This window comes from Vulpes lagopus, chromosome 10, assembly GCF_018345385.1.
Source record: "Vulpes lagopus strain Blue_001 chromosome 10, ASM1834538v1, whole genome shotgun sequence".
Taxonomy (NCBI): Eukaryota; Metazoa; Chordata; class Mammalia; order Carnivora; family Canidae; genus Vulpes; species Vulpes lagopus.
In genome coordinates, this window is record NC_054833.1 from 66,987,336 (window position 1) to 67,014,375 (window position 27,040).

General features: G+C 39.9%; 1 protein-coding gene across 1 annotated transcript in view; it reads right to left on the reverse strand.

Moving 5' to 3' along the window:
- Positions 1-653: 653 nt before the first annotated feature.
- Positions 654-27,040, reverse strand: part of LOC121500914 (multidrug and toxin extrusion protein 2-like) — a 64,478-nt gene continuing 38,091 nt past the window's right edge. The window contains exons 11-17 of the mRNA XM_041773014.1: positions 21,636-21,744; positions 20,983-21,058; positions 12,481-12,550; positions 11,200-11,332; positions 2,735-2,829; positions 1,603-1,660; positions 654-1,121 (exon numbers count right to left, since the gene is read on the reverse strand). Coding sequence (XP_041628948.1) covers positions 883-1,121; positions 1,603-1,660; positions 2,735-2,829; positions 11,200-11,332; positions 12,481-12,550; positions 20,983-21,058; positions 21,636-21,744 — 780 coding nt within the window. The 3' untranslated portion in view covers positions 654-882. The remainder of the gene's footprint in view (positions 1,122-1,602; positions 1,661-2,734; positions 2,830-11,199; positions 11,333-12,480; positions 12,551-20,982; positions 21,059-21,635; positions 21,745-27,040) is intronic.

The following is a 27,040-nucleotide window of genomic DNA, read 5'->3' on the forward strand; positions in this document are numbered from 1 at the left end:
CTTCCTCTCCTTCCACCCCTCCCCCAGCTTGTGTTTAAGTTTTTCTCTCAAATAAGTAAATAAAACCTTTTTTAAAAAAGAAATGGAGGGATACCTGGGTGGCTCAGTGGTTGAGCATCTGTCTTTAGCTCAGGGCATGACACCTGGGTCCCGAGATTGAGTCCCGCATTGGGTTCCCCCCAGAGAGCCTGTTTCTCCCTCTGCCTCTGTGTCTCTCATGAATAAATCAATAAAATCTTTTAAAGATAAAAAACAAAATAAAAATCTGCCGGGAGGGGGCAACATTTGGGGAGCTGAGCCACAGAAGAGAACAGAGCTTGATTTTTTAATATGGAAGTTGCCACAAAAATGTGCTCAGAGGCCCAAAACTAGAAGTTTGGTTTAGATAGATGTTATACCCTCAAATATTAGTAGCAACCATTTTTAATTTTAAGATGTTTATTTTATAAAAGTTTATATGGCTATACCTGAGATGGGACTTGAACAGGCACTTAATACACACCCACCTATAAGATTAAATACATTAACAGAGAAATACAAACAAAACTGGATCAGCAATCAATTTTAGAGGACAATGAACTTTCCTGAAAGAAGGAAGATATTTGACAGAAGTGTACAGAATACTTCTAGCAGGGAAAATCAAATTTACAGATTTAAAAACCATGATAGGGTTAACATCTGGGAGAAATGTAGAATTCTAACTCCTTTCTTGATCTCAAATAGGATAGTGCAGATTCTTGGGATAACTAAGAAAGCATCCTGATATCCTTTCCACCCGCAACTGGGGGCAAAACCGCTGTCCACGTGACAGGGTCACCTCCCAGGCTTCATATATCATGTAGGTTTATGTCTGGTTTGTGGGCTGCTGATAATTCTTCTATTTTAGCCACGGTCATTGAAAACCCTTATTAAAATTCCTGCTAAAAGAACAGCAACAGCAAGAGCTAGAGCTATTCCACGATAGAAAACCAACTGGCTCACTGTCAAAACATCCCCAATGGTGGGCACAGCATACTGGTTGTTTTCTTCTATTACCATTAATTGGAGGGTCTGGCTCTCGGGTGTGATGATATCAGGTAAAATGACTCCATCGGTTACTTCTTTCTCCAAGACAGGCAGATCTGATTGCAGAGAAGAGTGGAGTACATACTTATGTACAGGGTTCAACAGAGGGATATCATAGAAAGTTACATAAGAATACATTGTAAACAATGACTATCAATTATCAGCTGGTATAAGTGAAATTACATTAAGAATATTTGGGCAGCCCCAGTGGTGCAGCGGTTTAGCGCCTCCTGCAGCCCGGAGCGTGATCCTGGAGACCCGGGATCGAGTCCCACATTGGGCTCTCTGCATGGAGCCTGCTTCTCCCTCTGCCTGTGTCTCTGCCTCTCTCTCTCTCTGCATCTCTATGAATAAATAAATAAAATCTTTTTTTAAAAAAAAGAGTATTTCAGGAGAACCTTGAGCTTATTTCCCAGTTATTAGGGCAGAGACAAGATTTATCATGCCAGAGGCGGGATCTCATAAACTAAGCAACTCTGGCTACACTGGGTTTCTGCCTCATGAGGCACAAGGGCCATAGACCACGTCGTCTGTTACCTGCTGGTGACGGCGTGGTCTCTCTGATGATCCCCTTCAGCCCAGCTCGGACCTGTGCCTGAGAACAAGTGTCACTAAGTAAACAAAGGGTAAGTCAAGTTAGGTGAGTAGTCTCTTGTTAAAACTTCACTGGAGCTACTGATGAAACCACTGCTAAAGAGCTCTAACATCTAACACAGTCTTTTCTGGTCCTGAAACGCCAATGAGAACAGAACATAACACTGGTCAACTGCTATTCTCCCCTGTGCTCAGTTCACAACAATGATGTAAAAAGCTACTTGTCCCTACAGTTGCAAATTTAATATATATATATATATATATATATATTCCCCCCACCATACACTTCAGTGTTCCAAAGCACTGATATAGAGAATAAGTCTAAGGACAAATGGTGTAATTATATACAGGATGGTTTATGGCCCAACTGTGTGTCCTATAAAATTTATCCCTCCATCAATTACACCAGGATTGGAAAGACCTCATACATTGCAATTAAGAAAACTGAGGGCATGTGAAACCTGGTAGGGTGGGGGAGGGGAGGACAACACTGAAACAGTGAGGCTTTGTGCACTAAACTCCTCCTCCATCTCTTTATCAGTAACACCCCGCCCCCCCCAATCCTCAGTAATGCCAAACTCCCATCCATCTCATCTCCACAGAACAAAAAGGGCTCGCCATTCACACAGAGATGCCCACAGAGTCAAGATCCCATTCCCCTCCCTGGAGGTTTTGGTTCCACTTCCAAATATTTCCTTCTGATCATAGACATTTAGCATACTGCTTTTTAGGAAAATATGGACCAAAAACATTTCTAGGAAGAGGCCTGAAAACAGACAACAAATCAGTATAATTAGGAAACACCCCCCCCCCATTTTTATACTAAAAAGGCAAGATATTTTCTAAGCTCACGCCTGCCATGGTTGACTCTAGTGCATAGACCCTGAATGAACTCTGTACTAAGAAGAAAATGTGCTAACATACGATGTCCTTCTGCCCCTAGCTCTCAGACACTTTGCACGAATCCAAGCAGGTCATGCTGCCAATGGCATCCTTAGCATTTCAACCCTCGCAGATTCCTTCCAGTGTCACGGGAACAAGGAAGAGCCAGACTTCCAGAGGGACACGTGGTTACCTGCTCGGCAACTCTCTCCCAGTTTGTCTTCCAGATGAGCACCAAATAGAAAAGGGCTTGAAAGAAAACACAGACTATCAATCCAGACCAGAGACCTAGGGATGCAGAACGAGAACCACAGCTTAGATGTTCTTCAATGCTGTTCCTCTCATGTTAACATTCTTCCAAAATTACTGTATCCATAGGGTTAAATTAACTTCAGTTAAAATAAAATAACTTGAGTTAAAAATGTACATAGTTATGGACCAGAATTAGACTCCAGTTTACCATTGATTGATCAGCGGCAATGAACCTGCTGATGAACAGTAAAAACACCACTAAACTCTCTGCTGCTTATATGTTGATTTCACAATTATGTATCAGCTTTGTTTGCACTAGGCATTGCTGTAAGTGCTAGAACACAGAACCGGACAGGCGGCAAAATCGGTGCCATCATGGAGTTTACATGCTCCTGGGGGAACAGACACCAAAAAAGGCAGCCAACGTGATAGCTGGAAGGGCACCAAGGGTCACGAAAGTCACTGAACACTGTGATGGTGACCTACAGCCCAGAGTCAGCAAGAAGGGCAGGTGGCTCTCCCCAGTGGAAGAGGGGAGGATCCAGTTGTGACAGCTCCAGGACAGGGGCTGAAGGAGAGGGAAGGGTGGGTCCCAGCCAATGGGAAACAACCTCTGTGTGGTTACTGAGATTATAAAGGGACCTGTCCAAAAAAAAAAAAAAAAGATATAAACAATGCCTATCTACTGAGAAGAAACTATTTAAACTAGTCAAATATCCATTATAGGCCAAAGTGGATATAAAATATCCACTGGCATATCAACAATTTCACCACAAAGCAGGCTGCTTTGGTTAGAGATGGAATGTGGCATAAAGTGAGAATTAGTCCATCCATTCACATTCATTCCATGTGTGGGGGCCCCCACTGACAAGGGACACTGAGGCTGGTCCTCTGTGGACTCCAGGTAATGAAACAAGATTCCTGGTAATTAAACAAAGCTTCTTTTCAGTTGAGAAGTAGGTAGACTGACTGTTCACACCATTTTATGGGGTAACTCTATGCCTAGGAATCCATCCTGGGGAAAGATTCAGGGATGTTAGTAATTCATACACCTAGGATGCTCATCAAATCTGATTTATAAAGAGAAGCAATTTAAATTCCACAATCAGGGAAGTATTAAAGAAATGATACAAGAAAATATTACAGAGGTACTAAAAACCACGTGTCTAATGTGGTATAGAAGGTGATTACATATTCAGCATTTATGAAAAATAGAACATACTGGAATAAAAGCAATTTTATAATAATGGAATAAAATACACTGAATGCCTCCAATGTTAGTGCTCAGCAGTGTAATTAAAGGTAATTTAATTTTCTTTACATTTTATGAATTTTCCCTAAATTTCCATACTATTAAATTTCAATAATTTAAAGGTACTTTTTAACAAACCCAAGCACCTACCAAGTACAATAATAAAAAGCATCTTAGTGAACAAAGAGAGGGAGATCTTATTTTAAAGGAGTGTTTGATTCTAATAAGAGAGAGGTTTCTGTGGGTTTTTTTGCACAGTTTTAAAATTTAAATTTACGTACATATAGTATAACACTCAGTGCTCATCACATCACGTGCCCTCCTTGATGCCCATCACCGAATGACCTCTTCCCCTTGGACCTCCCCTTCAGCAACCCTCAGTTTGTTTCCCAGAGTTAAGAGTCTCTCATGGTTCGTCTTCCTCTCTGATTTTTCCCCATTCAGGTTCCCCTCCTTCCTTATGGTTTCTTGCACTATTTTTATATTCCACATATGAATGAAACCATATGATAATTGTCTTTCTCCAATTAACTTATTTCACTCAGCATAATATCCTCCAGTTCCATCCACATTGATGTGAATGTTATGTATTCATCCTTTTGGATGGCTGAGTAATATTCCATTTTATATAGTCACTTCTTCTTTACCCATTCATCTGTCAGAGGACATCTTGGTTCCTTCCATAGTTTGCCTATTGTGGACATTGTTGCTATGAATATTGTAGTGAAACAGGTGCTGCTCTGTTTCACTACATCTGCAACTTTGGGGTAAATACCGAGTCGTGCAATTGCCGCGGTTTGTTTTTTAAGTAAACTTGAATTGTAAAAACTCAGCAGCTTATTAAAAACAGGGGTTCTTGCAACTTAGGTAAATTCTCCTTCTCCAGTGTTTAGGGCAGTGCTTGGTAGCACTATGAGACAATAATAAGTATCTGGCAGTTGTGCATCCCAAATAGAGAATGATGAAGCCCAGCCTGACATTAATCAGATGCCCCATAGGCTCTCAGCCTCCACCAGTCTTTAAAAAGAGAGATGACATTGAAAACAGTTATTCATTAAGCCACCAAGTAACATTTCCAAAAATTCAAGATAAGAAACACTAAGCACATGTTTGTGTGGACATAGAGAGACTCTTATGACAGCTCCAAGATTAAAATTTCACAGAGAAATGGGGGTTGATGCAAAATTTTTACATTTAAAAAAATGTACTGACTGGATACAGAACAAAAGAACCTATTTGAGGGGCACCTGGGTGGCTGAGTCAGTTAAACAAATCCACCTTTCACTCAGGTCATGATCTTGGGGTCCTGGGACAAGCTCCATGGAGGCCTCCCTGCTCGGCAGGGAGTCTGCTTCTTCCTCTCCTTCTGTCCCCCACTTGTGCTTGCTCTCTCTCTCTCTCTCAAATAAAATAAAAATAAAAGCTTTACAGAACCTATTTGAATACATACTACAGCATTTAGTCAGTCTTCTAATTAGACAATTTTTCACTAAAGAAAATAAAATTCACTGTTACTGAAGTCTACAGTACAGATGTGTATATATATATGCAGAACACATGTATAACAACTTACCCCAAAAGCACATGATAGATTATTTTGCACAATTCTGTACACTTAGAATCTTGATAATGAATAACTTTCTAAAAAAATTAATTTGCTAAAGTGACCTCCAAAAAGAAAAAAATCTAAACAGACTGATTTTTCAGAGACAAAATGGAAAAAGCTGTAAAAAGGATAAACTCCTCCAAAAGATGAGGTCATAACAGTTTCATAGAAGAATTCCATGTTTCATAGAAGAATTCCACCAAACCTTTCTAAAACAAATCATTCCTATACTATGTAAATTGTTCCAAGGCACAAAAAGGAAAGAAATATAATTCTTTTTATGAAAGGAATAGAGTATTAATTTTTAAAAAGGTTTTTATTTATTTATTCATAAGAGACAGAGAGAGAAAGAGAGAGAGGCAGAGATACAGGCAGAGGGAGAAGCAGACTCCCTGCAGGAAGCCTTATGTGGGACACGATCCTGGACCTGGGATCACACCCTGAACCAAAGGCAGATGCTTAACTGCTGAGCCTCCCAGGCGTCCCACGAATATAACGTTAATTAATACCAAACCCCAATAAAGATTACACAAAAAATATAACTACAGACTAATCTTACTTACATCATTGCAAAAAATTCTTAAATAAGATATTAATAGAATCCAGCAGCCCAATAAAATAGCACATAATAACCAGGATTGTTCAATATAAAGAAAGCAATTAATATCATTTATCATAATATACCTAAGGAGAAAAACTATAGGCTCATTTCCATATGCCCTAAAAAGTTACTTTTTAAACTAAAAGTAAAAATAAAGTAAGAGAATTTAGAAATAATGTTAAATCCTATTGTAAAAGTTCTTGCAGAATAGGCACAAAAAATAAAAATAAAAGGCACAAAAATTGGAAAAGAAGTAGTAAAATTATTTTTTAACCTATGACATATAATTGTATTTGAGAAAATACCCAACCATTCTTGTTGGAAATATCTAAAAAAATAGACTTAATATATATTTCCTAAACATGATTTAAAAATCATGTACACACATATTTACTTATGTGTGTTTGCGTGTGTGTATGTTAGCCCCAAATCCTTCATGATATTTATTATAGAAACACTGGAAGCATTATTTATAAAAGTCCTGAAAAGGACAAGCATTTCTACAACTACTACAATAATTTCGTATATTACTAGAGGCAGAAAGAAAGAAAGAAAGAAAGAAATCAATCAATCAATCAATCAGTAGTATAAAATCTGGTAAAGACAATATAAAATTATTTGTAGATGATAGGACTGTATACCTGGAAAAGCCATGAGAATCAACAGAAGGCTATTACAATTAAGAATTCCAAATTGTATCAAAATACAAAATTCACAAATAGTAACTAATAGCCCTCCTACATACAAACAACAACCACTTAGATTACATAGTGGAAGGGAAAACCTCAATAGCAACAAAAGGATAAGATGTCCAGGGCTAATTTTTTTTTTAAGATTTTTATTTATTTTTTATTATTTTTATTTTTTTTAAAGATTTTATTTTTATTTATTTATGAGAGAGAGAGAGAGAGAGAGAGAGAGAGGCAGAGACACAGGCAGAGGGAGAAGCAGGCTCCATGTCGGGAGCCCGAAGTGGGACTCGATCCCGGGACTCCAGGATCGGGCCCCGGGCCAAAGGCGGGAGCCAAACTGCTGAGCCACTCAGGGATCCTTTTAAGATTTTTAAATTTATGTATTCATGAGAGACACAGAGAGAGAGAGGCAGAGATACAGGTGGAGAGAGAAGCAGGCTTCATGCAGGGAGCCCGATGTGGGCCTCGATCCCAGAACCTCAGGATCAAGCCCTGGGCGTAGGCATGTGTCAAACCACTGAGCCATCCCGGCGTACCTGCCCAGGGCTAAAATTAACAAGAAATGTGTAAAAGCTATCAAGGAAAATGATTTTAAAAAATGCTTGAACTAAAGCTAACATTTCCTTTTATTTTTCAAAGATGTTATTTATTTGACAGAGAGCACAAAGCAGAGGGAACAGCATGCAGTGTGTGAGAGAGAAGCAGACTCCCCACTGAGCAGGAAGCCCGATGCGGGGCTTGATCCCAGGACCCTGGGATCATGACCTGAGCTGAAGGCAGACGCTTAAACTGACTAAGCCACCCAGGTGCCCCCAGAAACTTAACATTTCCAAAATGTTCATCAGATATTTGAACATAAACTACGAAGAGTGTCACTAATGCACCCAATTCATGAAAACACAAACAGCCTCCAGGTCTTGGACTAACAGGTGGCTGGATGTTAGAGTTGCCTCCCTTTTGACATGAGTGGATTTATTGCCTAGGGACAAAAATCTACAGGTACTGTTTTGAGATTAAACCCAGGAAAGAATTTTTCTGAGGAAGAAAGGAGATGTCTGAAAAATAGAAGCCGCCCCATGTACCACTTTGTTTACTTGCACTTCAGGAAAACCGATGCTGAATGGTAATGCCTTAATAAGAGTAATAAATGGGATCCCTGGGTGGCGCCAACGGTTTGGCGCCTGCCTTTGGCCCAGGGCGCGATCCCGGAGACCCGGGATCGAATCCCACATAGGGCTCCCGGTGCATGGAGCCTGTTTCTCCCTCTGCCTGTGTCTCTGCCTCTCTCTCTCTCTCTCTCTCTCTCTGTGACTATCATAAATAAATAAAAAAATTTTAAATATTTTTAAAAAATAAGAGTAATAAATATCTGGTTAGGTATGTAGTTTGTGGAGATAATAAATGCTATAATGCCATAGCTATTATAAACTCTCAACTCTTCTCTGAAATCAGGATAAATCCCTCACAGATATGAAAGATTATAGAGACAGAACTGGTAAGACTTGGCAGCATCATTGGGTTCTTGAGCCTGGCTGACTAGATCAGAAAGGGAATCAGGAGGCAGAGATGTTGGCAAGGCCACTGTGAATATGTGGGGCAGCTGAAATACACAGAGTAGGACCTCAGGCATGAAGTCAGGCCCAGAGATTGAGATCCAAGAGCCAAAGACACCAAAGACTGAGGCCCTGAGACTTTTGAGGAAGAGAATGCAGAATAGAAAAACAAAAGAATCATCTCCTAGCCCTTGGTGAAGGCCTACATTCAAAGAGCATAAGATATAAAAAGTGCCAGAGAACACAACAGAAATAAATACTAAAAACATGTAGTGTGAACTCATAAGATAGGGATCATAAGGCAATCTACTGAATGGGAGAAGATATCTGCAAATGATTTATCTGATAAAGGGTTAATATTCAAAATATATAAAGAAGTTATATAATTGACACCAAAAAAGCCAATCTGATTAAAAAATGGTCAGAGAACCTGAACAGAGATTTTCCCAAGGAAGACATACCGATAGTCAAGACATGTGAAAAGATTACTAATCACCAGGGAAATGCAAATCAAAACTACAAGATATCACCTCACACCAGTCCGAATGGCTAGTACAAAAAAAAGACAAGAAATAAAAAGTGTTAGCAAGGATGTGAAGAAAAGGGAACCTCATACACTGTTGGTGAGAATCTGAATTTGTGCAGCCACTTAGGGAAAGAGTATAAAGGTTCCTTAAAAAAGAAAAATAGAACTACCATATGACCTCACAATCCCACTTCTGGGTATTTACCCAAAGAAATGAAAAACATTAATTCAAAGAGATATATTTATCCCTATGTTTATTACTGAATTATTTTTAATAGCCAAGATATGGAATAGCCCAGTGTCCATCAATAGGTGGATGGATAAAGAAAATACATACATACACACACACACATTGGAATATTATTCAGCCATTAAGAGAATGAAATCTGGCCATTTTCAATAGCATGGATAGAGCTAGAGAGTATAATGCTAAGCGAGATATAAAGTCAGCCAAAGAAAGGCAAATATCATATGATCTAAGTCATATGTAGAACTTAAGAAACAAAACAAACGAGCATAGGAAAGATAGACAAACTAAGAAACACTCTTAACTACAGAGAATAAACTGGTTATCAGAGGGGAGGTGAGTTGGGGGAAAGGAGGAAATAGGTGATGGGGATTAAAGAGTACACTTATCATGATGAAAAAAAAAAATATTTAGGGACGCCTGAGTGGCTCATTGGTTGAGCGTCTACCTTTGGCTCAGGGCATGATCCCAGAGTTCCGGGATCAAGTCCTACATTGGGCTCCCCTGCATGGAGCCTGTTTCTCCCTCCCTCCGCCTATGTCTTTGCCTCTCTCTCTCTCTCTCTCTCTCTCTCACTCTCTCTGTGTCTCTCTCATGAATAAATGAATAAAATCTTTTTTAAAAAATTAGAAAAAGTAAAATTATTTTTATTTACATATGACATGATCCTATATATACAGAATCTTAAAAATCCACACACACAAAAAAAATACAACAGCTAATAAATTCAGCAAACTTACAAGATCAACACACAAAAATCAATTGTGTTTTAATATACCATCAAGGGACAATATGAAAAGGAAATTAAAAATTCTATTCACGGGATCCCTGGGTGGCGCAGCGGTTTGGTGCCTGCCTTTGGCCCAGGGCGCGATCCTGGAGACCCGGGATCGAATCCCACATCGGGCTCCCGGTGCATGGGGCCTGCTTTTCCCTCTGCCTGTGTCTCTGCCTCTCTCTCTCTCTGTGTGACTATCATAAATAAATAAATAAATAAATAAATAAATTAATTAATTAATTAATTAATTAATTAAAAAAAAAATTCTATTCACAATAGTTCCAAAAGAATAAAATATCTAGGAATAAATTTAACGAAGGAAGTAAGGACCACTGAGAACTACAAAACACTGCTGTAAGAAATGAAAGACCGAAATAAATGGATAGACATCCTGTATTCATGGACTGGAAGACTTGGTATTATTAAGATGGCAATATTCTCTCCAAAGCAGCCTACAGGTTCAATTAGATAAAATTTCTAATGGCTATTTTTTTTTTTTTTTGCAAAAATGGAAAACCTGACCCTCAAATTCATGTGGAATTCCAAGGATCCCCAAATAGCCAAAACAGAATTTAAAAAGAACAAAGTTGGAAGGCTTACACTTCCTGATTTCTAAACTTACTACACAGCTACAGTAATCAAAACAGAGTGGTACTGGTATAAGCCAGACAGAGAGACTAATGGAGTAGAATACAGAATCCAGACATAAACTCATCCATCTGTGACCAACAAATTTTCGACAAGCGTGCCAAGATCACTTAGTGGGAAAAGAACAGTTTTTCAATATGGTGTTCACTTCACCTAGGTAATTCATCATGTTTCAGGTCTGAGGCTAATCCATTACGGAGGAGGGCAAGTCCATCCACCAACCCATGACAGGTGCTCACAGGACCAAGCTATTCTCTCTTGTAGTACTGAAGCCAATGTAATTACTGTGTAATTAATTAATCCTGGCCTCATCCTGAGGGCACAGATTATGCCTATTTTGTTCAAGACTGTACTTCCAGTGTTTTTGTACAGACAAGGCACTGACTGGGTAGAAAATAATGCCACAGGGACTACTTTTCAGTCAACTGCTTTATATCGCAAACAGTTTATCTTAATATGACAAATGATATTTGAGGTTGATCACTGAAGAATCAAAAACATACCTATTATCCCAAGTTTAGCAGCAAACATCAGAGATACTCCAATGGGAAAACCAAAAACATAATAACCAATGGCATTCAAGATAGCACCAATCTTTTGTTTTCCTGTACCTCGTAGGACTCCCCCACAGGTGCCCTAAAGAGAGAAATACCAAAACCAACACTGCAATCATTTACCTGTCATCACATCAAGTTTGGAATACTACATTAACACATCACAAGTTTTAGATATGGTCAAACAGTTCAATCTCAAAACAGGAATTGCACATTAAGTAATAAGAGATAAAGAAAAATATTTTCCTTCTAAGGTTATGTTAACAACAATAAACTATAGCAACTTCATTAGAAACCCCTCAGGTAACATTATTTAAATCTCTATTTTAAAAATACTTTGTGGGGTGCCTGGGTGGCTTAGTCAGTTAAATGTCTGATTCTTGATTTTAGCTCGGGTTATGATCTCAGGATCGTGAGATTAAGCCCTGCAATGGGCTCTGCACTCAGCAAGGAGTCTAATTAAGTTTTTCTCTTCCTCTCCCTCTGCCCCTCTTCTGCTAAAATAAGTAAATCCTAATTTTTTTTTTTATAAAAGCATATGTTAAAAAAAAGAGATTCACTGATGGAAATCTCTGCAGAAACTAGTCTGATATTATGGCTGAAAAAAGTACTAATGGGATCAAGGGTTTCAAAAATGCCCAGAACCTGAGTGGTGATAATCATCTTGTTCTCTTCCACATTATTTTTAACACAGCCAGTGTTCAATAGGTACCACATCTTCAGAGTGACATTAACAAATAGAGAAATTCCTTGGGGGAAAAAGCAACATGGCAAATGTACCTAGAAATCATGCCATGAAGGCTAATTGCTGAAATTGGGACTAAGCCTCAAGGCATCAATTCCAGGGTACAGAAGAGTCTTCAAATACCTTTAAATCTATAGAAAATCATCAGCCTAGGGAAAGACTTTTTAGTGGTCAGAGTTAACTCCAAGGTGGCCTGGCCTGGCCTGCCTTGGACAGCACAGCAGAAATCACCGGGATCACTTGGCTAGAATGTCACACAGGGCAGGCCCTAGATAAAGAAGAGGCGGCTAGATAACTCTGGTTTCTTCCACCTTGAGATGCAGTACCTAGAGCAATCTAAATTTCCCACAAATGGCTAAGAATGCTCGAAGCAAGAGCTCTTTCTTCTCAAAGATGAAATCATAGACATTTAATTCAAAAGTTAGAAACACAAAACAAATTTTGCCATGAATATTAGACAGAGTAAAATCACCCCAAATACTCACTGCAAGTGCATCAAATAGATGAAAGGGAGCAAAAATAGGCATCACTTGGCTCACAAGGTAAATAATATCTCTGTTGGAGGGAGAGAAAGCAGTCAGTGACTCAAAAATCACATGTGAGTGGAGTACTAATTAACTATTGTTCTGACAAACTTAAATTGATCAGGTAATTCGGTGAAACCCGACTTTTCTATTGGACAAAATGAGTACACAATAAAGCTTCACTAATTTAACTTTTATTTTTTTAAGATTTATTTATTCATGGGAGACACAGAGAGAGAGGCAGAGACACACATAAGCAGAGGGAGGAAGCAGGCTCCATGCAGGGAGTCCGATGTGGGACTCGATCCCAGGATTCCAGGATCACACCCTGAGCCAAAGGCAGACGCTCAACCACTGAGCAACCCAGGCATCCCTAAATTTTATTAGTTAGAATTTAGGGTAAAAGGTATGTGGTCTAAGCTGCTATTATAGAGGATTGTTCTTTTTTTTTTTTTGCATAAGCACAAGTGGGGGGTAGGGGTGGAGGGAGAAGGAGACATGCAGACTCCCCATTCAGCAGGGAGCCTGATGTGGGGTTCAATCCTAGGACCCTGAGATCATGACCTGAGCCAAAATCAGGAGTCAGACACTTAACCAACTGAGCTGCCCAGGGATCCCAAGGATAACTCTTAAAGTTTTGTGTATGAGTATAAAAATGTGCAGGTTGGAAAAAAAGGTTTCAGCCTATATAGGGTAATCTTTCTCTGTGAATAGGAGTCTTCCTCAAAAATGGAGCTGAAAGTCGGCGTTCATATAGGAAGCATATGCCTCCTCATGAATCCTCTAAACTCTGATTATGGTGGAAGATCTGCCTGAGGGGGAACTACAGTAGGGGTACCGGGATTTTGGAGAGACACAGCAGAGCTGGGGGTGACTAAAGTCCTGCACAATGGAGCCAATGTGGTCATAATATGTAAAACAGGCTATCATACTGTCCCCAAAGGAAGCTTTCTGCAACCCTACAATTCACCCTAAAGGGGAAGACTGCTGGTCAACAGATACCACCAATACAGCCTGCAGGCAGCCATCTCACGGAGGAGTGACATCCTTGAACTTATTCATAGGACCATAAAGTGACCTACCGTGTATTATCTCTAAACAAAATGACAATATGGTCTTTATTCAAATAAAGGCATTAACCCAGTGTTTAGCAGACACTGAAGAAAATCAACAGCAAAAAAAAAAAAAAAAAAGAAAAAGAAAAAGGAAAGACCAAAATGAGCATGCAGAACAGCCAACACAAACAGCTGACATTTCTGTAGGCAAATACAGCATGCAAGGAAAAAATAGCAAATGGGAAAAAGTGAAATGAAACATACAAACACTAAACTAAAACATCCTATTTAAGGACTAGATAATGAAATAGGACAAAATACTAAATTTTAATTTGAAAGACAAAGCTGAGGAAACATGCCAAAACAGAGACAGAAAGTGAGAGAAAAGAAACAAATTAACCCATTAAGTCTGCCATTTATATAAATTTCCTAGAGCTAAAGAAAAATCCAGTGCTTCAGACTAGAAGTCTATAAAGTGCCATACTGAATAAAAGAAAAAAGATTCACTTTTACCTAAGCACATCCAAGGACAAAAAGAATATCTGAAAGATTTCCAGAAAAAAAATTCTCCTTCAAAAGAATAAGTGTCAAATTAGCATGAAAAGTCTATACCCAGGTGACATCATGGAAGATGGTGGAATAAGAAGCTCCAAGGATCAATCCTTTTACCCAAACAATTTTTGAACTGTTAAGAAATGTCAAAAGCAACCATTTCAGAACTCTGGAGTCTAGCTGAAAGCTTGCAGCAATTGTGCATGATGAGGAAAGAGGCTAGTGAGTATAGATGAATTCTGGTGTTCTGCATAGTAGCTACTACCATTTCCCATCCCCTGGTCTCATGACAGGCAGCTACAGGGATGGCTGCCTGCATTCCTGATGTGGCTTACTGTGGCATGCTGGACAATAAAGATCTTTTCCTCCCAAAACCAGAGTTGTATGTTTTGCTCTCTGTGGCAGTTCACTAAGGGACTGGCACAGAGGCCGGCCACTGTCCTCAACCCCTTTGGGCCAAAGTGCCTTCCATTGCAGTGCTTGTCACAGACAGAACTTTTAAAAAATAGTCTTTTCTTATTGGATCAATACATTTACAGATGCCTGGGTGGCTCAGTGGTTGAGCATCTGCTTTCAGCTCGGTGTGATCCCAGGGTCCTGGGATCGAGTCCCACATCAGGCTTCCTGCAGGGAGCCTGCTTCTCCTTCTGTCTGTGTCTCTGCTACTCTGTATGTGTCTCCCATGAATAAATAAAATCTTTTTAAAATTTTATTTTAAAGACATTTAAGGAAATCTGCTAGGCTACTGGCTGAATGACGCGATAATAGACACCATACATGACAAGGAACACAGTCTGTGCAAAAAAAAAAAAAAAGTGGTTTGGAAAACCACAAATGGACAACTGCAGAACAGCAATGAGAACAAGCAAAACAGCAATGGACAAGGAAGAAGGAGAACATGATTTCCAGTTATCTCATTACAATATTCAAAATGTAATTTCAACAGCAACAACAACAAAATCACAAGCATACAAAGAAAGAGGAAAGAATGGCCCATTCACAGGTGAAAGATAAATTGTCAGAAACTAGGAAATATCGTCAGAATCAATTTTTTCAGAATTCTTAACCAAAGACTTGCAGTGATCTGGGGAATGCTTCTTCAAGAAAATCTGCTGAGTCTTGGTAATAACTGGGAGCTTTGTGGTGTTCTCACTGACCTTAGTACCATCCCCTGCTCCCAGATCAGCAGTAACCTTGAAAAATAACAGCCCAGGGGCACCTGGGTGGCCTAGTCAGTTAAGCATCTGCCTTCAGCTCAGGTCATGATCCTGGGGTTCGAGGATTGAGCCTTGCACTGGGCTCCCTGCTCACAGGGAGTCTGCTTCTCCCTCTGTCCCACCCCTCTCCCAACCCAGCACCCCATGCTACTATTCTCTCTCTTGCTCACTCACTCTCAAATAAATAAAACCTTTTGAAAAAAAGAAAAATAACAACCTATATTTTCAAGATTGGAGGAAGAAGCGTGAGCTGAACTTTTTCACACTTCATTCTCAAAGAATAATTATTTTGTAGATAGATCACTTATCTGGTTGTTCCTCAGAAGAACAGGCCTTTCATTTCATTTGACTCACACTTGCCCAGTGCTAACATTGATCTCTGAGAGATGTTTGTCAAAAATATTTATGGGGAAATGGTTTAGCTGCTGCTGCCTGAAGAAAAAAGATAAGAGCTGGCATAGACAATGGACAAACTAACAAGTCTGGTTAGGAAAATCTGGGTGATGCGATAGAAACAGCAGCTCTGAAAACTCTGACATATTCCTGGGAATCTAGAAGGCCATATGCACACGTATGTCTGTGCACATGCTCAAGAAAGACCAGAGAAGGCCCTAATCTCTCACCTCTGGCTGAACTTGAGGCTCTGCACAAGCAGGAAATGAGGAGTTAAGGCCAAGTTGTATTGGCCTGAATATTGAAGATATGCCCTGATACATGCATAGAGAGCCCCCCAGCCAAGAGTGGGAGATGTCTGGGATGCAAGTATCCAAGGAAATCTTTGTCCAATAATTAGCTGATCACTAAGCTAATGCAAGAGACTTTAGTGGCCACATTTGACCAAAAAACAAACAAAACAAAACAGATCTTACTAAACTAATTCATAAAAGTCACTAAGCGAACAAACAACAGCAAACAACAACAACAAAAAACCTTGGGGAGGCAGAATTCTGGTTTCCAGAACTGCCATATTATAATATAAAAAATGTCCAGTTTCCAAAAAAAATAAAGAAATAAGAAAGTATGGCATATATATGGTGGGGGGAAGGGGACGCAATTACTAAAACTTATCTTTGAAGAAGCCCAGACTTTGGACTCACAAAAAAAACCCTTAAATCAGCTATTTTAAATATGTTCAAAGAGTTTTTTTTTTTTTTTAAAAAACTGTATGTAAAGAACTAAAGGAAAATATGAGAATGATGTCTCATCAAATAGATACTATCAATGAAGAGAAAGATATTATAAGAGAAACATAAACTGTGGAGTTGAAAAGTACAAAAACTAAAATAATTCAGTAGAGAGTCTCCACCTGGCAGAAGGAAGAATGGGTGAACCTGAAGATAGGATAATTGAGATTATTCCAATGAAGAGAAATGAACAGAGGTGCAGAGACCTGTTGGCACACCAAGTACACTCACACACACACCGGGAGTCCCAGGAGGTGAGGAGAGAGAAAGAGGCAGAAATAAAAGGTTTTAAAAAAAGAAAGGCTACAAACTTTGATGAAATACATGAATCTACATATCCAAGACACTCAAAAGACACCAAGCTGAATAAACTCAAGGGAAAGGCAAGATCATTTGCTGAGAGTGATGGCCAAAGATAGTCAGGAGGGATCAGTGGTTTGAGGAGAGCAGAGAAGGTCTAATATGGATTATAGAGATGGACAATGAGATGACCAAAGAGATGGAGGATAGGCAGTGCTGAGGGTATATTTGTGGTTGGTAGTCCTAAATTTCTAGGCAACCAATGTGCCCTAGAAATGGATTATAGCTTTTCCAAAATGATCAGTTATTAGCACAGAAAATGTGCAATTGGATTCCTCCAGGGTGGGGGATCTGCCATACAGGAGGGCGAAAGGAATTTAGGTTACTAGCAAGAGTTACTAAAATAACGCACTATGGCATCTAAGTTATATATGTAGAGAAGGAATGGCAGGGATGTCATGACAGACTGAGAATAAATGCAAAGTCAGAGGTGTCAACATATTAGAGGGCCCATGTGGTTGAAGAATCTTTTTAAGCACACACGTTTGAGAATCTTTAAAAGCATGCTTGAAGGACTGGAGTTGTGGCCAAATGCAGGACTGGAGATGAACAGTTCTATGTGATGACAAAGAGCAAAGTATGACCATGAGACAGTGCACCTGAAGCAGGGGAGAGAGAGTTCCTGGGGTGAGGACTGGGGCACTGGAGTGAGGGACTGGGACAATGGATGGCTCATCCATGCAGACGCTAAGTTCACCCAGGATGCTGGTAGGACTTGGGGATAAAGAGGAAGACTACAATGAAGATGCCAGAGCTTTAGATCAAAGAAGAGAAAATGGAAATATAAAAGTATTTATCACGTATACAGATGCCAGCAGCTGAAAAAGACAGGAAATACTGTCACTAACAGAACTGAGAAGCAAAAATGTCAGAATGTGCCAAAAAATATTAAAGATCAATAGGTACAAATGTCGGATGCTGCACGTGGACACAAGAAGACACCCACATGGAGGAAGGGTGGGGATGCAGCCATCAAAAATTATACTTCTCTAGCAGTCTGTCAGGAAGAATGAGCTAAAATGGAAATAGCTCAGCTCTAAATGGTGGTGACCAAAGAGTACTATCTTCAGGTGTGTGTGAATTCAAGAGGGTGGAACTCAAAATAACATTCCACAAGGAAATACATGTATCTATCACGGAGAAGACTCTGCAGAGCATGAGAGCCACCTTCAGAGAGCTGTAGGGCTGTAGGGCTGTAACTCAGAAATGGACTTTCTCAGAAACATAGAATTGAAAGAAGTGGGTGAAAGTTAGTGGTGGGGAAGGGTAGGTTTTAACTCAAAATAAGGGTGTCCCAAGACCCAAAGCTGCCTTGGGAGACAGCAAGTTCCCTGTTGCTGAGGCCATAAAAATGTAAGCTGGACCACTTGGCACAGATTAATTGGAGGAATCCCAATGTCAGAAGGGTGATTACACCAAACAGCCCTTTAGATGCATTTAATCCTAAAATTTGCTAAATTTAGAAAGTTTTTTTTGCCATTATGCCTTCCAGTATTTTTTTTCACTCCCGATTCTCTCTCCTCTGCGTTGGGAACCCTTAATTACATTTAGGTCAGTTATGGCTTGCTGACACTCCATTCCTCTTTTTCTAGTCTTTCTTTCCTCTCCACATTTCATTTAGGATATGTGCCATTGCTCTGTCTTCAAGTTCCCCTATCTCCTACAGTATCCAATCTGCTGTTAATCTCTCCAATATATTTTCATCTCATTTTTTCCCCAGCTCTATAAATTCAACTTGTTGCTTTAAAAATCTTTAATGGCTTACTTTAACATGCTCATGTTTTCCTCCAACTTCTCCAAAATACAGAACAAGGTTATAAAAACTTTCATTATCCCTGTGCACTAACTATCGTTTATTTCATTTCTGGGTCAATTTCCTTGATTGATGTGTCTTCTCATTATGGATTTGTTTCTCACTTCTTTTCATTCTTTTCTCACTTCTTTTCAATTTCACTTTTAATTGTGAGCAGGCATTGTGAGTTTTACTTCCTTGGGTACTACACAGTCTTGTATTATTTTAGACACTCCTGAGGCGTGATGCAGTTAAGTTCTGGAATGCAGTTAAATTTCTTGGAAATGGTTTGATCCTTTCAGATTTGCTTTTATGTTTTGTTAGGAGGCACCAGAGCAGCCTTCATTCTAGGGCTGATTTTCCTCCACTGTTGAGGCAAGATGAGAACTCCACTTATGAGAACTCCACTAGCTGCCCCACACCTCACAAGGTTGGTTTGTTCTGGCTGGTGGGAACACAAATTCTTCCCAGCCCTGGTGAGCTTCAGAGATTGTTCTTCCTGCTACTTTCAGGTGATTTTCCCATAGCTTCAATTACTATCCTCATGGAAATAAGTTGAAGATGCAATGGAGACCTTCTCCAAACTCTCTCTGGAAGCTCTCTCCCGCTAGTGCTCTGCTTTGTGGACTCCAGTCACAGGCCTCCCCAAACTTCTAATTTCCTTCCTTCAACCCAAGAGATGAAAGGGCTTTGTCAGATCCCCATCTGGACTGTGGCCTGGAAATGCCCTCCTGGTGAGCTGGAGCAATCACAGGGTTTTCTGTTTCCTCTCTCACAGATTACTAATCCATGCTGCCTATTGTTTAGTGTCTGAAAAACATTTGAAAATATACATTTTTGTCCAATTTTTTAGTTATTTAAAGCGGTAGAGTAAGTCCAGTCCCTATAATTCCATTGGACAATCTCCCCAGTCCTAAGATTTTATAAGAATATGTCGGAGTGCCTGGATGGCTCAGTTGGCTAAGCGTCTGCCTTCAGCTCAGGTCCTGGGATCGAGCTCCACCTTGAGCTCCCTGCTCAGCAGAGAGTCTGCTTGTCCCTTTCCCTCTGCTCTACCCAACTTGTAATTTCTCTGTCAAATAAATAAGTACAATCTTTTAAAAAATATGTTTAAACATTCATCTAAAACCAGTGAGGTCATATGAAAATAAGAGAGCATACTTGAAAGTAATAAAACTGAATTTCTTCAGAATAGTAATCTGAGGGATCCCTGGGTGGCGCAGCGGTTTGGCGCCTGCCTTTGGCCCAGGGCGCGATCCTGGAGACCCGGGATCGAGTCCCACGTCGGACTCCCGGTGCATGGAGCCTGCTTCTCCCTCTGCCTGTGTCTCTGCCTCTCTATCTCTCTGTGATTATCATAAATAAATAAAAAAAATTTTAAAAAAAGTTATTAAAAAAAGAATAGTAATCTGAGGCAACCAATGCAGATTACTGAAGCTTTTTCATCAGGAGGATCTGATTTATTCAAAAGGTACTTCATTATATCTAAATAATTACATAGTTGCAGAAAATGCAATAAAATTTAACATAAGACTGACTTAATGATTATACCAATTCTGCCCTTTTGATTCAGGCATGCATGGTGTCAGTGTGCTTTGGACTGGGAGATGCCTTTCTGGGGATGAAGATGTTCCACATGTTTTTCTGTGTCTCTTTGAGCAAAACTAGCACTGAGCACAAGAGAAACCCTACTCAGGTTTGATAAATAAAGAAACTGGATATTGGAGGAATAGGGGATGGTTATCAGGGGCTTCCTTCACCCAAATTCATTCAAAGTTGGTACTCTGGTTCTCATTCCTGGCTGCACTATGGATTTTCCTGTGCAGGAAAATAGTACTCACCTCATCAAACCATAAAAGCTGCAAATGAAAGTAGTGCATCCTCAGCTAACTAACATTTTCTTTAAAACAGACTCGATCAGAGGAAGAAGTGGAATGGGAAAAAAATGAGAAGATCTTCTTATGCTTTAGTTTATTTTTTTAAAGGATTTTATTTATTCATGAGAAACACATAGAGAGAGGCAGAGACACAGGCAGAGGGAGAAGCAGGCTTCCTGCAAGGAGCCCGAGGTGGGACTCGATCCTGGGACTCCAGGATCATGCCCTGAGCTGAAGGCAGACGCTCAACCGCTGAGCCACCCAGGCATCCCTATGCTTTAGTTTAAAGGGAATCTTCACTTGTTCCTTTGATATTACACATTAGCAAAATAAATAAATAAATAAATAAATAAATAAATAAATAAATAAATAAAAGAAAGAAAGCAGAAAACAGAAAACATTTTTTTTAAGAAGGTGAGTACATACTTGTCACTGGTAAATATGTAGGCAACGACATCCTTCAAAGCTGCAAGTAAAACGCCCACTACAAGTGCACAAACACCTGAAATATACAGAAGAAGCAACTGGAAATGAGAATTCTCCAGCGTGTAATAAATCCCAGGACTGGATGCTCATGAAATATTTCTGTCAATGGTGTAAGAAATGTGATAATTTAAAGTGCTTCTTCTTACTGTCTATGAAAAGAACAACGAAGATCAGATGATTCTGATTCCTTTTCCTAAGGCGGATGCCTAGAAAAGATGTCAGTAAGATATCAATACAATCAGAATCTTCTCTAACTGCTTAGATCCCAAAATATTAAAACTGCTAGAGGAGGCAGCAATCCAGGAACGTGGCAAATCAGTCACACAGACTTTGGTCAGAAAATAAGCCTGCAGATGCTAACAATATGAAAAAATTTTCAACAGTACCAAGAGTAACATTAGATCATCGGTACCTAACAATAGAAAATCATAATTAGAAGTTTTAACTGAGTAAAGTGGATAAAGAGCTTCAAGGATATTTAAGCTGAGTACATCTCCAAAAGTCAATTCCCTAGAGAAATTCTGATTATGTGTATTTTAACTCAACACACAGAACTCAGTATGGACACCAGAGAGTGAACTGCTTTAACTTACCCGCACACAGAAGAACAGTGATGCTAGAGTGCCAAGCCTGCTCAGCATTCCCTGCACCCAGAGCATTGCCCACTCGGACACTGGCCGCCACACCAAAGCCCAGGGGCACCTAAGAACGAACAATCACAAATCATAAGAAGTCCGAGGGCCTGAAAGTTAGAATGTTAGTGCCCTCAGGTCCAACCACATGAGAAGCCTAGAGAGACTGGAATCTGTGTTCTAGAACTGGTTCTATTACATCTGAGCTGTGTGCCCATAATCAAATTGCTCAGTCCTACTAACACCCAATTTCTTCATTGCTACAGAAATACAGTGGCTGCCCTGACCACTCCCTGTATCACATACATCAGAGCAGAATTCCTTAATGAAGCGGGACTTGAGGGTAAAGCACCTCTTTTATTGGCTAAACACATACACCATCAAGATTTAATTTAATCTTGCTACATTCTACAAGAGAAGATTTAATGTATTATAAATGTATAAATAATTTGTAAAAATTAAATGAACCATGAGAAAAAGCACTTAGAACAAAGCCTGGCACACTGTAGGAACTCAATAAATGTTGATGAAATCTGACTCTGTAACCCCCATCATGTCAAATATCCCATATACTGAATTATGCAGGACACTGAAATATGTCCCTTCAAAACAGCAAAAATCTATTTTTCATCATTCATTACAGAAATCTGAAGCTATAAGTTTTCTTACTTCTTGAATAGACCATTATTCAACCTTCAGGGTCATGTTTTTCACCTCCTATTATTGTCCTGTAATACAGTGTTGCCCTCAGGATCTATTCAGGTAACATGGATTGTTACTGAATACTCTGGTTTTAGCTGTCATGTCTGCTGACAATTTATATATCAGCTTTAACTTTTCATTCCTACTAAAAACAGCATTCTCCTAACAATCTCTGTTACTATTTTGAGAATCAGCATGAGTTGGTAAAAAATATATATATACATATATTCAATTAAAAACTTTGAAAAACAATGGACTTGACTATATAAAATATTTTAAGACTTGTCTGCCCAGGGTATGCCTAATTGTCCTCTGGTTCAAGATGAGTGATTGGCTCACATGTTCAACTCTCTTCCCTCCTAAATCCCATTAAAATGTCACACATCACTGAGAATAAGAGAGCAGACTGGCTTCTAGAAGAGGGAAAGCACATTTCATAATCCTGAGGTAGAACCACAGGAAGCCACAATCCCAAATACAAACAGGCAGAGGCCAGATCCTGCTAGTTCTTCCCAGTGCAGCCTCAGAAGGCTTGAAACTTCAAGTCCATCAGCAAGGCAGTGGTGAGCACTACACAGGGAGATTTGGTACCAACAGCACATCCAGACCCCATGGCCTATCTGGATCTCACTCTGAGACTCACAACACTCAGAAAGACTAGGCGAAAATAGAAAAAGCAAAGCAGGAGAGCTCCCTGTGTGATGTGAGCACCTCAGAACCAAGCCCTTCTCTTTTTTTTTTTATTTTTTTTTTATTTTATTTATTTATTTATTTATTTATTTTTTTTATTTTATTTATGATAGTCACAGAGAGAGAGAGAGAGGCAGAGACACAGGCAGAGGGAGAAGCAGGCTCCATGCACCGGGAGCCTGATGTGGGATTCGATCCCGGGTCTCCAGGATCGCGCCCTGGGCCAAAGGCAGGCGCTAAACCGCTGCGCCACCCAGGGATCCCCTCTTTTTTTTTTAATATTTTATTTATTTATTCATGAAAGACACAGAGGAGAGAGAGAGGCAGAGACATAGGCAGAGGAAGAAGCAGGCTCCATGCAGGGAGCCCGATGTGGGACTCGATCCTGGGTCTCCAGGATCATGCCCTGGGCTGAAGGCAGGCGCTAAACCGCTGAGCCACCCAGGGATCTGCAGAACCAAGCCCTTCTTGTTTTGTCTTGGGGGTGGGTGGGTCATGGGAAGTGGGGTAGAGCAGAGGTTGAGGAGGTCAGACTGCCTGCTCCTCACCCATAAATCCTAAAATGAAGATCCCACTTGATAGATGCCACCTTTGTACTCAGCTCCCTGCTGGTCCTTCCCATTCAGGGGAAAGGTCTGTCAGAAAAATGTGACAGTTTCCAATTGCTACTGTCAGAAAAATCCCCAAGTAACAAGGTCGGAAAAGCCATGCCAGCCATTTATTTTATAAATCAATGTATTCATGCTTTCATAAGTACAAAGGGACTAATAAAGATCACCAGATCTTTGAGGAAAACCAAAGAACACATCCCCTCAAAAGACTAAGATAAATAAAAGACCAACTGAGCTCAGAAGAAACAAAGAAGTGACTCAAAGCATGGAAGAGAACATCTGATAAGATACTTAAAAGATAATGCAGCATAAAACAAGAACAGGTTCCCATAAAGCAGGGACTATAAGGGAAAAAGAAAGGGTTCTTAGAAATTTAAAACAAAAGCGAAAAGATTTAATAGCAAAAAGGCAAAGAGATTCTTTCTAATGGATGGAAAAAAAAACAAGTTCAATATTGGAGGTCAACCTCCACCTCATAGGAAATAAAAAGAGAACAGACTAGAGTGTCTGGGTGGTTCAATTGGTTAAGCGTCTGCCTTCGGCTCAGGGCATGATCCCAGGATCCGGGATCAAGTCCCACATCTGGCTCCCTGCTCAGCGGGAAGTCTGCTTCTCCCTCTGCCCCTCTACCAGCTTGTGCTCTCTCAAATCAATAAAATCTTTAAAAAGAGAGAGAGAGAGAGAGAGAGAGAAAGAGAGAGAGAGAGAGAGAGAGAGAGAGAGAGAAAGAGAAAGAGAAAGAGAAAGAGAAAGAGAAAGAGAAAGAGAAAGAGAAAGAGAAAGAAAGAGAAAGAGAGATGCCTGGGTGGCTCAGTGGAGAGAGAGAGAGAGAGAGAAAGAGAGAGAGAGAGAGAGAGAGAGAGAGAGAGAGAGAAAGAGAGAGAGAGAGAGAGAGAGAAAGAGAAAGAGAAAGAGAAAGAGAAAGAGAAAGAGAAAGAGAAAGAGAAAGAGAAAGAAAGAGAAAGAGAGATGCCTGGGTGGCTCAGTGGTTGAGTCTCTCCCTTTGGTTCAGGGCATGATCCCTGAACCTGGGATCGAGTTCCACATTGGGCTTCCTGCAGGGAGCCTGCTTTTCCCTCTGCCTATGTCTCTGCCTCTCTCTCTCTCTCTCTGTCTCTCTCATGAATAAATAAATCTTTAAAAAAGAGAGAGGGAAAAGGTACAGAAAAGGGAGAAAGAATAGTATTTTTGAAACTTCATAGAGTTGAAGAAAGGGCATACCAAGCACTAATAATAAGCAGGGTAAGCAAAGTACCACCTTCAGGAGAAGAACATACTTGAGAAACTTCAGAACTACATGGACAAAGAAATAAATGCTACAACCTTCAAAGAGAGAAACCATGTTGTCACAAAGGAACAAGAACCAGATTAAGATCAGACTTCACTTGAGTACCTCAATGCTACATGATCATATAGTAATGCCTTAAAAATTCTGAGGGAAGATTGTTTTGAACCTAGAATTCTATACTCAGCCAAATTACTGAACAAGTGTATGGGGAAATAAAGACTCTTTCAAATGTGTATGGCTCACAGTTTACCCTCCATATAATCTTAGGAAAAAGTTCTTTGACTAAATAATCCAATTTTTTAAGAGGGTAGGAGGAGCAGTGGGAAAGGGAGAGAGAGAATCTTAAGTAGGCTCCACACTCAGTGCAGAGCCCAGCGTGGGGTTTGAACTCACAACCCTGAGATCACGACCTCAGCTGAAATCAAGAGTTGGATATTTAACCAACTGAGCTACCCAGGCGCCCCAATAATCCAAATATTTTTCAAAGGAATATAATAAAGTAGAAGTGAGATCCAAGAAACTGTAGACGTAATTCACGAGGAAAGTAAAAAATAACTGTGGTGTGACAGCTGTGGGGCACCCCAGAAAAAAGTCTAGGACTCAGAGATTCGAATGAAAGCAGGGAATCAAAGAGCCCTAAGCTCTTCAAGAAGAAAATGGAATTATACTGAATGATCTGGTCAAACACTGCATGACTTTAGTAGAAGGGTGAAGGTTTTTGCTGCTCTCAATAGGAAATAAATATACTCTATGAAAAAGGCCTCTGGGGCACCTGGGTGGCTCAGTTGGTTAAGGGTCTGGCTTTGGCTAGGGTTATGATCCTGAGGTCCTGGGATCAAGTCCCACGTCAGAATACCCGCTCTCCCTCTCCCTCTACCACTCTCCCTGCTCGTGTGTGCACTCTCTCTCTCTCCCAAATAGTCTTTTAAAATATAAATCTTTGGGATGCCTGGGTGGCTCAGCGGTTGAACATATGTACGCCTTTGGCCCAGGGTGTGATGCTGTAGACCCGGGATTGAGTCCCACATCAGGCTCCCTGCATGGAGTCTGCTTCTCCCTCTGCCTGTGTCTCTGCCTCTCTCTGTCTCTCATGAATAAATGAAATCTTTAAAAAAAAATAAATATTTAACTGGGTGTTAAACTATATGTTGGCAAATCAAACTTCAACAAAAATAAAAAAATAAATATTTAAATAAATAAAATAATTTTCAAGTATAAAGAGTTCAGACAAATTGATAAGAAAAAGAATCTCACTAGAGCCCAAACTGATAAATGGACAAAGGATATAAACAGGTAATGAAAAGAAAATGTAAAGATAGTCAACCTCACTAATTTGAAAAAATTAAAATAATGTATGTTGTTGGATTAACAAAAAATTTCAGAAGGAATACTCATTTCTAACAAAATTTTCTTCATTTGAGATTATATTCTCAAGGATAAAATTCCACATGTTAAAAGATACTCAGTCCATTTTCAGTGAAGTGATGAAGTGAACAGGGCTATATTCAAGTGCTGATCACACAGAGGCAAATTGGTTTAACTATTTTTTGGAAAAGTCCTTAAAAAATGAAAAATGTGCCCTTCCACAAAGATGGCACTGAAGGCAAAGAAGGAAGCCCCTGCCCCTCCCAAAGCCGAAGCCAAAGCAAAGGCTTTGAAAGCTACCAAAGCGGTGCTGAGGGACTCCTGGGTGGCTCAGTGGTTGAGCGTCTGCCTTTGGCTCAGGGCGTGATCCCGGTTCAGGGATCCAGTCCTGATCCAGGAAGCATCAGGCTTCCTACATGGAGCCTACTTCTCCCTCTGCCTGTGTCTCTGCTTCTCTCACTGTATCTCTCATGAATCAATAAATAAAAATAAAGAAAAGAAATGAAATGAAATTACCCTTTTATTCCCCCTCAAACTTAACTGCTCATAGCCTCCTGTTAACTGGAACCTTACCAATAACTTAAACTGTCAATTAACACATATTTTATATGTCTTATGTATTATGTACTGCCTTTTTACAATAAAGCTGGGGAAAAAGTCATAAAGAAAATACACTGATAGTACCATTCTATAAAAACTCCACATACAAA